The sequence below is a fragment of the Peromyscus californicus genome, unplaced genomic scaffold (genome assembly GCF_007827085.1).
Source record: "Peromyscus californicus insignis strain IS unplaced genomic scaffold, ASM782708v3 Scaffold_12__1_contigs__length_115047231, whole genome shotgun sequence".
NCBI classification, from domain to species: domain Eukaryota; kingdom Metazoa; phylum Chordata; class Mammalia; order Rodentia; family Cricetidae; genus Peromyscus; species Peromyscus californicus.
In genome coordinates, this window is record NW_026294413.1 from 44,669,810 (window position 1) to 44,682,260 (window position 12,451).

At 45.6% G+C, this 12,451-nt stretch overlaps 1 protein-coding gene across 3 annotated transcripts in view; it reads right to left on the reverse strand.

The window, feature by feature from the left end:
* Nucleotides 1-471: 471 nt before the first annotated feature.
* Nucleotides 472-12,451, reverse strand: part of Vwa8 (von Willebrand factor A domain containing 8) — a 411,314-nt gene continuing 399,334 nt past the window's right edge. For all 3 annotated transcript variants that reach the window (XM_052732663.1, XM_052732664.1, XM_052732662.1), the window contains 3 exons: nt 4,937-5,035; nt 3,988-4,226; nt 472-1,740 (listed from right to left, as the gene is read on the reverse strand). In XM_052732663.1, coding sequence (XP_052588623.1) covers nt 1,632-1,740; nt 3,988-4,226; nt 4,937-5,035 — 447 coding nt within the window. In that variant the 3' untranslated portion in view covers nt 472-1,631. The remainder of the gene's footprint in view (nt 1,741-3,987; nt 4,227-4,936; nt 5,036-12,451) is intronic.

The following is a 12,451-nucleotide window of genomic DNA, read 5'->3' on the forward strand; positions in this document are numbered from 1 at the left end:
TCTGAGTGCCTGGAATCACGCAGACAGGGTTTCTGAGGACAAGAGCTGGAAGACGGCTCTGGAACAAAGACAGGTGACAGAAGCCACATTGGAAGAAGGAAGGGGAAGCAGTGGAGGCCACCAGGGAGCAGCAACCTGCCACGTGGGTGAGGGGCTCACACAAAGGCTCAAAAGGTGAGGAGGGGCATCTGGCCTGGTCTGCCTGCCTGTGACCGTGGATATCGGTCAGGCTCCATGTCTTCATCTGTAAAGTTATACTCATAGTTCGATGAACAATCAAAAGTCTGTGATCAGGAATCTTGTGAAAGTGACGAGTTTTCTGAACAGCACTTCGTCAGTAAAAAGGACCCACCTGACAAGCCATGAGAACTGAATGACATAATGTACCCTGGGCAGTTTGGGACAATCAAGCACCCAGAACAAGCATGTGACTAGGAAAACAAACCATGAAAACATTGGGTAATAACAATATTGGGAACCAACTGCTTTTTATTTGACAATTGGTGAAGAGGAGATGGGGTGTTAGGAGAAATGGGTGACATTGTTTCTGTCCTATGATGAAATAAATTTACAGGCCTGTATGATGTACATGGCTAGGGGAACATCATCAATGAGATTCATTTTTCCAGCTTACAGTAGGTAAGCATACACACAGTGGAGCCCCCAGCACGTCTGACTTCATCGCCAGCTGTGAAGAGGAACATTTTATTAGATGGCTTGTGAGAGGCTTCTGTCGGGACATGTGATCTTAAAAATGTGAGTAGGTACACTTTGAAAGAAGAGAGAATTTGGCTGAAAAGAAACCTGTGCTTTTCTTTAGTTAAACCTAAAGAAATCTCCAGTTAGCTCTGTCAAGCATGCTGCTTGTAGCTTTGTAATCTGTAGACATAATCTCTCTTACAAGCTTCTACTTTCGTCACTATAGTTTGGACAGTGAAGTGTACGCCACTGTGGAACTCTGGAAAAGCACGATAGGCAGGACGCGGGGAACCTGAGGCAGGGTATCTTTACCCTTGAACTTGGGCGGCACGGAGAGTAGGGTACTTGCTCTCTCAAGAACCCTTCAGAGGTCACGTGGGAGAGCAGGCACCCTGACGATCTTCTGGCTCCCTTCAGTCAAGAGAATGGGATTTTTGAGAGAATCCAACACCTTATAAAGTCGTAGCCCAAAAACTTTTCAGTGGGTTCAATGCTGCAAAATTGTTATTGGCTGGGCAATACACACTGGAGAGAAAGTCAAAATAATTGTAGACAGGAACATTCGGGGTGGGGCTTGCAGACTTAGCCCTTAGTGTCAACTACGGCCTTACAGGCTCGGCTTTCTGGGATGGCATCTGGCGACAGATGACATATTAAGGCAAAAGTGGGCATTTTTTATCCTCTGGGTTTGGAACCAGACCAAGCCCGGTAGTTCCTGCACCTACTTCCTTCAACGCTGACCTTTTAAGAAATGCAGGTCACCCCATTTCCTCTGCGGACTTCCAACCTTTCCAGAGTACATTTCCATTCACAAGTCCGTGCACTGTGGGAGAGCAGCATCCAGCCACAGCACAGGCTCGCTTGCTTGCTGTCTTTTCAGAATTTCTCTACTTGTAGCTTGCTTCCAATCCTGGGGTGGTAAGGGGTTCTTCTTAGATACTGGACAGCATGGTAGAGGTGAAGATCTGTTGTAAAATCTGAGGGATCTTCTTGGTGTCCATAGCGACGAAAGACCGGCCAGCTGGCAGAGTTCTCTGAAGCCTGTCAGAGGGAAGGGAAGGGAAGGCAATCACCATTGCAAATCAAGGCTCCCGTTCAAGCCTCTGCCCTGGGCCAGTCACAGCATCAAAATGGGTTCTTACAAAAGGATGTTTTCACTCTCTCATACTTTGCCTGCAATTGAACTGGCTGTCACTAAGCAATGAAAGCCCCGGGAAAGCATCGGGGACAGGGAAAGATCTTTTCAGGGAGAAAATTAGTGGTTTTGAAGTGTTATCGGTTCCTGCTGTGTTACAGCCCTTGATAGGACTGTGCCTGAGGGGGCCATCTGGAGTTAGCTCACCTGCATCTGGCCGAGTAATATAGCCTCACACTCTACTTCAAAAGCTTCTCTTCTCTTAGGAAACAGGCCTCCAACTCGCTGCAGTTAAGTCCCCAAGTGCATGTCTGGTTCCTCCCCATCACATAATGTGAAATGCAATCTGCACTATCCAACTGCTGCTTTGACCATTCTGAGGTTGAGCAGGCTCATGGCCATTTTTAAAAAATGTCAATTTATCATTTGGAACAAAAGACCATCTTTGAAGGCAAAAGACGGCAAGACAGATATATTGAAAAGAACACCGCCTTTCATTGTGCCAACAAAATTTGGTTTTGGAGTGACATTTAAAAAAAGTCAGCCACTCTGTGTAGGATCATGTACTTGGCATGCCGGGCAGACCAGCTAAGTCTGTTCCGTGTCTTTTGCCAGTGGATGTTGGACCATTTCCCCAGGAAACCACAAGGGTATTATTGTGCTTCCTTAAGTATTCCAACAGGATCTGTTCACTAGAAAGAGAAAACGCCGTTTCAGCTCATCCAGCATTTGTTGAGCTTGCCGCCCGCCTAATGCGGGGCTGGTGCTGGGAATGTGGACAGAGGAGGCTTTGAGGACAGGAAGGTTCCAGAAAATGTGAAGTGCTAACACATAAGAGTAAGAGAAGTGTGCGCAGTCAGTTGCACTGAGTGACCACAAGTCTGTGACCCCGAGTCTGTCTCAAGCTGACTGGGGAAGTGTCTGCATCCAAGGGGCTGAAACCTCCCTGGTTCAGGAGGGTCTGTACCACAGAGCAGGGCACTCGGAAGAGGCAGAAGCAAAGGCAGGCCCTCTGTTTGTAAGACAGGGTAGTTTTTTCTGAGATACAATTTCAGTCGTGTTTTCTGCCTTTTATGAGTATTTTAGGCAATGAAAAAAGCAAACACTTTCTGTTAGTGTGTTTAAGTTATGGAAAGTGTTTCCTGGCCTCTCCTTTTGGGTCATTCCAGAGGCACTTCTTGTGTGATTATAAACGCCTACAGTTATCAGGCAGCATGTTCACTATAGCATGTAACACTCTCCATACACACAGTCTTCCTTTGTGTGCAAGGTGTCTCATCTACTTGTCTCTCCAGTGAGAGCTATAGATTTACACACATATGGAGGCACATACATGTATGCTTATGTATATACACATCTAAATATGTACGTGGTCACTTACGTAAGCACATGTATCCTCAAACAAACTTCAGTAAGTCTCTATACATCTGTGGTAGTTTGAATGAGGCCCCCTCGGCTCATCGAGCTCTCCACTACTGTCCAGTACCATGCCTGTTTGCTTCCTCTCATGGTGATCTCAGACCAAACCACTGACGTGGTACAAAAGCCCCCAATCAAATGCTGTCTTTATAAGGGCTGCCTTGGTCATGATGTCTCTTGACAGTGACAGAACAGTGACTGAGACAATGTCTGGTTACACACACCAAACAGATACACATTACATATAGGTGAATATAGTTTTTGTTATGCTAGGAAAGTTACTATTGTTGGTCTCCTTTGTTTTTTATTTTTGGCAATACTATGGACTGAACTGGGGCCTCATGCATGATAGGCAAGTGTTCTACCACTGAGCTACAACCACAGCTCTCCGTATTTGCTATTTTGAATATGATTTGAACATAAACTGATTAGATTGGGCTTGGGGGTCTCTGTAAAGTACCTAATCTATAAAATACTTCTAACCTATTAGAGGGGACATCAATTTGGTAATTATTTTAAAAAACAATTAAAATTATAAATTCTTGCCCAGAAAACTCTAGAGATCATGTTCTTTCTAAACTATAATTGCTTGCCAGGGCACTGTGTACCCCAAGAGTGACATTAGACACTCTAGACCTGTTTTACCTGCCTTCCCCAGGCCCTCAGGCTGAGGTCTGAGAAACAACACATGCCAGATGTTTACTATACCTGCTGTCTGCTGAGACAATGCTTACCTGGCTGCTTGATCCCCTAAAGAGCCAATAAAAATGGCAAAGGCATTAACTTGAGGGTCACTTGTGAGGATCTGGGCAAACCGGGCAGGATTTATTCCATATCGCGACAGATTTGCATCACTGAGGATGATGACAAAGTACTCATCGGCTTCTTCTTTGGTGATGTCCTTGATGGCATGTTCCGTCCCCTCGAGGGTGTGGTCCCCACTCATGCAGAACTGAGAGTGGGCATGCATGGTCTGGAGGTAAGAGTCAGGGCACAAAACCACGGGTGAGCAACTCCTTTTCACAAACACAATGATTTTTCTCCTGACAGAGTGCCAGCCCTTTGAATGACAACAGAGAACAAGGGTGCTGGCTGGGGCTGGCTTTCTTAGAAACAGGCCATGCTCCCAAATGTTCCCAATGGACACTTAAAAGTTCAACCTTCTATTTAAAGCAAGAAAATATGTCACTTGGTATCACCCCGAAGAGGGGCAAGATGCAGGAGAAAATAAGGAAGGGGTTGAATTTCCAGTAAACAAGTTAATCTGTAATGCTGAACACTGTTTCCAGTTGCAAAAGAACAAATCTGTTTTAAAATCGTGATGTCTACTGCAGATTTAAGTATGTGAAACTGAATTTGTCATTCAAAAATACTAAGAGAAACATAAAATTGGAATACAGAGCACCCTAAAAGGGGTGGTTCGTTCTTTCTACTGAGCATGTCTGTCTGACTACGAGGAGTTCTGCTCTTAGATGCTGAAACCCAACGAAACACAGAGACTCTGAAAACATGCAGGGAAAATTAAATTTAGTGATGGAAAAAGGAATTTAAACACGAAAGATGGTTTTTACTCAGTGCTTGAAAGTGTATGATATATCTATTGATTCTTCAGCGACTCCTTCTAGTTTTTATCTAATCCGATAGAGAACCTCACAACATATAGAAGGAACAGAGTGTATTTACCTTCAGAATTTCTAGTCTCTGTTTATTGTCCCTGGGGATTTTGTTAGCGGGAACAAGGGTGATGTTGTAGCCATCTCCTGAGTGTCCAGCGATGTCATACTACATGTAAGAGAGTCGGAGAGTACGGGTCAATGAGTAATGGAATGGTCGTTGGTCCTATGAACCCCAACACTGGATTGTTCCACATCGTTCAATATTTGGCCATAAAGGAATGCAGATAGAGAGGCAGATGTGCGCCATCAACAAAGGCCAACACATTTTGAACTCATTTCTTCTGAGACCTCTGCCCCCTGGAAAGAGGTGGGAAGTACGCTGAGGACTTCAGGGGCTACCCCAAATTTCGTGTGTAATTTTCAAGGGAGACTTTGTAGGAACCACACACACGGTGTTAGGCAGGATTCCAGCTGCCACATCTGTGCTCTCTACTCTCTCCACACTTGTGGTCAAGTCTGGTAAACATAATGGCTTATCACTTATGATTACATTAACTTCCATGGCAAAAAGGATCTGCCGATGTAATTAAGTTTACTTGACTGTGAGTTAATCACAAGAGGTTTTCTAGTGGGCCTAACTTAATCACACAGAGCCCTTCAGAGCAGAGTCTTTTCCTGGCTGCTGATAGAAGGGGAAGATAGATTTGAAGCATCAGGGAGATCTGACATGAAGGAGTTAACTACGATGGAGATGGAGGGGACTGTGGACAAGGGCATCAGTAGCCCCCAGAAGCCGAGAGCCAGAAGGAAAAGGGAGTTCTGTCCATGATTCTGAGCAACTCAATTCTACCAACAAGCACAGCCTGAAGCTGACCCTTCACCAGAGCTCCAAGAGAGAACAAGCATATACCTCTAATTTCTAAAAGTCAAACATACTCATAGAAATTAAAGTACAGAAAAGGCCAAAATTATCCACAATTCTGTTCAAGATAACCTCTGAAAATATTCTATGACAGATGCCCTTGGGTCCTTAGTCCCTTCTAACAGACATGGCAAGCTGCATACTCACATACACACACATCAGCATCAACACAACCTTGGATGATATCGACCGTGTGACTGTATAATGTGCTTTTCCACTTGTTAATACATGGCATATATCTTTCCATTTAGGAAGCACTCCTTAATTCTATCTTCTGGGCACATGAGAGAGTCCTGACTATTGAGAAGAGGTCGGCCTTGGGAGTCAGGTGCTGCTATTCTACAGACTTTGAAAGTCAGAGGTGAACAATCTGAGAGACCCCAGTCTCTGCTCCTCTGACCCTCCCACCTCTATTAAAGACATTTTGTGACAATCTGAAGGTTGGGACAGTGGAGCGACTGAAGTATCTGCAAGGATGTGGGTGTGGGGATGAAGACTTGGGGGAACATTTGGGATATCTGCCAGTCTAGCATCAACAGCTGTCCTCCAACACCTCCTGTAAAAACCCCGACTAGCTGTGATGGGGGATGCAATCCAGCCGTTCCCTGTCTGCGCCTCTGAAGATGGGAAGTTCTTCGCGGGCTGGGTCTTATGCGATCATCTTTGTACTTGTAGTTTCTGAGACCATGCTGAGCACGCCTACGGCAGCAAAGCTCTCAGAGCTTGCAAACACCTTGGGGCAACCACCAGCTTGCCTTTTGCTTGTGGGCTACATTCTTTTAGAAACCATCCAGAAACCAGAATGCTATTTTTCCTAAGCCAGATGACAAACACAATCTAACATAACTCAGGCTGCCACGTCTGAAATGGGAAGAAGAAATATTCCTGGTGAAAGTGCCCTCCATTAAGACAGGCAGTGGGCGGCATTATCTAGGAAAGATGAATTCCACTTTGGATGTGCTCAAATTGTGTACTGAGGAGATGCAGCGGGAGGTAAAGACCTAGCATTCATCCCCAAGAGGAGGACATAACTGGAGGTCTACACAGGATGACTAAACCTTTGAAAACTATGAAGCTGGTTACAAATTGCCAGGTAAAACGTGCTCTTATCTCCTACTTTGAGAAATGTTACATCTTAATGACCGGTGAAGTCAGGATCAATATGTGGCCTCGTTGAAGCTTGTGGAACATGGCAATATGGGGAGTTCTTGCCTCTGGTCCCCTCTGGCTGCCCCTCAGACCTTGATTTGCTTACACCACCTGAGCCTGCCCTAGGAAGGCAGACCCAAGAAAGAGGCCCATGAGGCCCTGAGAGAAGAGGTGGGACATTCATCAGGTAGTTAGAAGAAGGCCTGGCCCCTAGGTCCCATGTACACCTCCCTTGGGAGGGCTTGGTCAGGGGACAGCTCGAGCAGGGGCTGAGGGATTATGTATGCTTCCCCTTCCCTTCCCTTTTTTTTTTTTTGTGGTACTGGGCATTGACCCAGGGCCTCAGCTACGCTAGCAAATACGTTCCCACTGTGTTCTATCTCTAGTCCTCTTTTGGTTTTGAAGAAGGTCTTACTAAGTATTCCAGGCTAGCCTTGAATCACTATGTATCCATGTGGCTCTTGAACTTACAAACTTTCTGCCTGGGTAGTTGGGCTCAGGCCTGTACCACCAGCTGAAGTATCTTTTAAGGAGGGCTTACACAGATGGAAGAAGCAGATTCCCATGCTGCACTGAGGTAAAAGAACTGTGAATGACTCAATTTTCCCCCCTCCCTTTTAAGGGATGGTTGGGATTAATGAGATAATAATGGATGTTGCCAGGTAGGCCTTCACCCATGTTTAAAAACTGTAATTTTCTTATTCTTAAAACTGAGTTCAAGGAAAACATATATGAACTCACTCTGTTCTTATTTGTGTGATATGTATCCCAGGCTAGCTTCAAACTTACGATCTTCCTGCCTCAGCCACTCAGTGCTAGGATAACAGGAGTATGGTATCATAAGCTGGAGTCATTCATTTCCTTTTTCTGATTCTACCATCCCCCAGGCCGGGCTCTGCCAGTACCACCATGGAATCAGCCAGGAGAGGCCACACACACGTTTCCATGGAGCAGCACAGGACTCAATAAACAAAGGCCTCATTGTCCCTATCAACCACCCAATTTTTAGGCTGTAATTTTTCTAAGTGGCTCACAAAGTACCCTGGAAATCATCGAGGAGTCTTGTTCTTAGCATTCAGCATAAATACGAAATGACAGCTGTTGAGCGGGCCCTCTCTGATGCTTCTTCACTTTACAATTTGTTTAGATCCCCTTTTGCTAGGTTTGATTTGAAAACCTCATTCCTTTAGAGGAAGGCATACAAATATAAAGCAAACCAGAGTCTCAACGAAGACACAGAAATTTACCATCCAGCAGGAATTCAAAGAGATGCAAAGGGAGCTCCGCACACACAGGAAGGATCATCACTGACTGGTTTGGGGCTAGGCCATGCTTTATTAGGCTTCTGATTAGAAGTCAGTACAGAGCAGTCCAGTTAGTGATGATGGTGGTCAATACTTGCTTTGCCCTCCTCACGTGGAAGCATCTTCATAAAGCTCATCTCAGATTCTCTAAACCAGCTCTGCTGTGGGTGTTAACTCTGATGCTGGGAGGGACCATCAGCCTTTCCTAAAACAGAGGTTTCCTGTTGTCTCTATTAATCCAAGATACTACAGAGAAACAGTGAGTCCCCAAGCTATTCCTCTCTCTCCTTAGGCTCTTTGTTTCTTGTGGCCAATATTTCTGTCAACTACTGACTTATTTTGCATAACTTCATGTGCTTTTTGGTCCTATCTCTGGGTAATAGCACAAATATACTCAGAGCCTAAACCTGATAGGATGACTGGTCTCCATATTTAAACTCAAGGTGTGTCCTTCAGGCACTGGAAAAGGAGTAATTACAGACGCTCAGCTAAGTGTGTGATAGAAGGAATTTCCCAGCAGGCATCTCTGTGAGTCATATCTTTCTATAGCCTTCTGGGAAGTAACGAAGCCTTCCTCATCAAGACAGCATCAAGGAAACCATATCTATTACACCACCTTTGCATGGTGGGATAAAAGTAGGAAATGATAGATCACAAAGTTAGTTTACTTTTGAATGAATTTTTGAAAATATTGATTTGGCATGGGTTTAAACATAAATAAAACAGGAAGAAATAGGATTAAAAAAGTAAGATCCTTAAATGTGGGGTTAGAAGTCCTGGCATTTCACTGTCCAGCGGTGTGACCTGGGCCGAGTATTTAACTTCTTTGAATCTTGGTTTCCTCATCTGTGGAAAGAGGTTGGTGGCAATAATTCCCAGCTCTCAGGTTCCTGCAGCTCATAACAAATAAGAACTGGAACCGGGAAGCTGGCTTCTTGTAGTTTAGGAGCTCTTGTGTCTTGTATACGTCTGTCTAGAGGGGAGAATGATTCATACATGTGAGGACCAGTGGCACCTTCTCCAGAGGGAAGTCCTCAGAGTTAATACAAACAGGAGTTCAGTACTGGTTCTAGAATGGTGGATTTCCTTTTCTTCTTTTTTTCTCTGTTGAGGACAGAACCTAGGGTCTTGTATATAGGCTAGGCATCCTGGTTACTTTTTATCATTAACCTAGGAAGAGAGAACCTCCGTTGAAGAAGAGCCTGGTCTGGGGTCATGTCTGTGAGAGATTGACTGATGAGAGAGGACCAGCTCACTGGAGATGGCTCCACACCTAGACAGGTGGACTTGGGCTGGATGAGAAAGACTATCATAGCCAGAAGCAGCATTCCTCCATGGTCCCTGCCCTGACTTCCCTCAGTGGACAGACCTGGAAACAGAAGCCAAATAGGCTTTCACTCCTTGAAGTGCTTTTGGTCTTGGTGTTTGTCATAGCATCGAGAGGAAACCAGACCACCAGGCACACTCTTCGGCCGAAGCTGCATCCCTAGCCCACAGCAGTGCCTTTCGGATGCTTTCTTGCATTTCAAATAGGTTTAGCTGTGGAATCCTTTCTCCAGATGAAAAACTGTATGAAACCCACTATACAACATTGTGCAGAATCACCCTAAGTGGAGTTGCTTTTGCAGACCTGGGGAGCAGGGGTTCATTAAAGTGCTCCCTGCTCCCTAACCCCCCAGGTTCCCCACTGGCTTCCTTTATACTCTTTGCCTTAGAGGCTAGCTTACATACCTTCATAGAGACAATGTATTTTAAGTTACTGTCTCTCCAAAGCCCAATTTCTGAATGAGAGAATAAGTCTATTTTCTGGTACCATTATTTGAATGCATAGTAGAAAAATAGTCACCAAACTTTTGGTGTTACTGAGGACTTTGAAAATCAAGTCTATTTTAAGCTGACAATGAAAACTCCCAGGAGCTTGAAGAACAGAACAGACTGGAACGAAGGTAGGGGAAGAAAGCTTCTGGACCAACATTCAACAGTTTACGTAATGGTTAGCATTCTGCCCGAGTGCTGTGCGAACAGTGGGGTGATGCTGGTCACCGGCTTGGTGGGACTGATGTTGCCTGTCCGTAAACTGTGCTGTTCTGGGAAGAGGGGAAGTCAGGTGGTTGAACACTGAGGCACTTTGAAGACGTCAAGTGGCTTAGCACATGCCAGGCTGCTGAATTACCTTTCCGTCTCAGGAACTCTCTCGCCTGAGGGTCCCTGTGGTTTGGCACGGGCTGTGCTAATGTGGAATGATGGTGGAGGCAGACTCTAGACTCTAAGTGAGCCTCCTGTACAGTCTATAATGACCCACAAGTCAGCGCTGAGCTCTAGCCAAACACAACACAAACGGATGCCAAGAGGGGGGATGGGGAGCACTTCTGAAGTCAGCAGACGCAGAGTCCATGCTCCACAGCCCAGGGCTAACTGCAGGAAGACTGCATTAAGAACTGTCTAGAGCTGAGGGGAGGGCTTCAGATTACACGGCTAAGACACCGTGGGATGCTGTCCTGGGTATTCTACAAACCATCATCTGCTCATGAGTCATTTTATATTTTCTGAGTAAGTTACGGCCTCTCAGTAATTATTACTGGATCTTATTCTTCTTTCATTGAAAAAACAAAAAACAAAGTACAGACAGACTCAGTGGTTGGGAATAATGATGATATAAGAAATATCAAATATTTCTAAAAAGAGACCAAAAAAAAAAATCAAGTCTTTCTAAGTGACCAGAGAACCCACTGATGCAGCTGGAATCAGAGAGGGGACAGACCGAGTCTCAATTCGTCACCCTTCCTTTGTACTGTGTGCACCTCATCCTCATGGACCCCCAAACAGCTAATTAGAACCAGGCAAAGCTCTCACAAAGTATATGACTGTCCTCTACAGAGGGGGCCCATGGAGCCCCAGCAGAGACTGGGTGGCCTGTGGCCAATCAAACCTCAGATGTGTGGCAATATGACAGTCTCCAATATGCAACATGGAGGGAAGACCTGGGAAGAACTGATGGGATGTTGGGGCAGGTTCAAACCCAAACCCTTTTGAACATTAGGTGGAGTGTTCTAGGCACCCATTGGCCATCAGTAGTCAAAGTGATTTCAATAAACAGTTTCTATATAAAAAAAATCAAGGTGCCATCACACATGAAGTGTAGGTCAAGAGATGGCAAGCTTGAACGGCAGTCCTCAGAAGCCTGCTGCTGCATCTGCTAACAAGAGTGCTTTGAGGACTGACCGACTCTGGCTCCCATGGAAGCTCCGTCATGGGAGTCACCATGTTACTCAGAAGCAGAAAGTCTCTTCCCAGATTTCTCCAAGCACTTGGTCCTCATCCTGTCAGAGGGGCTCCTGAATAGTTCCACGATTTTCAGTGGTCAGGAGGGATGGTGTCTATGTTGTGAAGGGAAGCAGAACTCCTTCTCATGCTGTCATGTGTTAGACACATTTGGACCCCTGGTTTGTGCAGAACCTTGCCGCCCCTCACAGTATTCACTGCTGGGTGCTGCTCATTCCTCACCACTTAGCTCTGAAGGGCCATCCTTCACAAAGTCCCTGGTTGAAATGGCAAATCAATTTGTTTGTTTGTAGCATAAAACAGAGCCATGGTATAGGAAGCCATCTTCAGGTACAGGTTGAGGGGGGGTAATGGCAATTGATTTGAGACCGTCTGTTCCTCGAGGTGGTTTTATCCAGTACAAAAGCTAGAGTTCCTATGCTTGGGCTATGCATCCCTCACAGTGTCTGTACACAGCACGTCTCTCTCGCATGTGCGGTGCTCAGGTTATCCCCTGTGATGCCAGTCCAGATGTGGACGATCACGATCAGATCGGCTCATACTGGCTAGCAGCACAGCAACATGGGGATCCCCTCCCTATACTCAGACCTCTGAAATGGAGGAGTTAATAGCAAAATGAATAAGCTGGAAGTGAGCAAGGAGGCTGCTTCCTCCCAGAAGTGCATCTTCATGTTGGCGGGGGACGTTTATATTGTCTGTTTGCTGTTCGTGTGGAAAGGGAGGCAGAGAACAGGGCGTTGCTAGGGTGTGCACAGACTGGCTAGTGATGGGGCATCAGTGCTAAGGGGCACTAGGATGAGGATGCCCAGGGAAATTTGAGAACAGACTTCATGTTTGTAGGAAACATCATACAGCGTGTATGTTGCTGCTTTTCTCTGGGGGAGCTGGAGGTTTATTGGGCCCTTCAACCAGGTTACTATTAGGA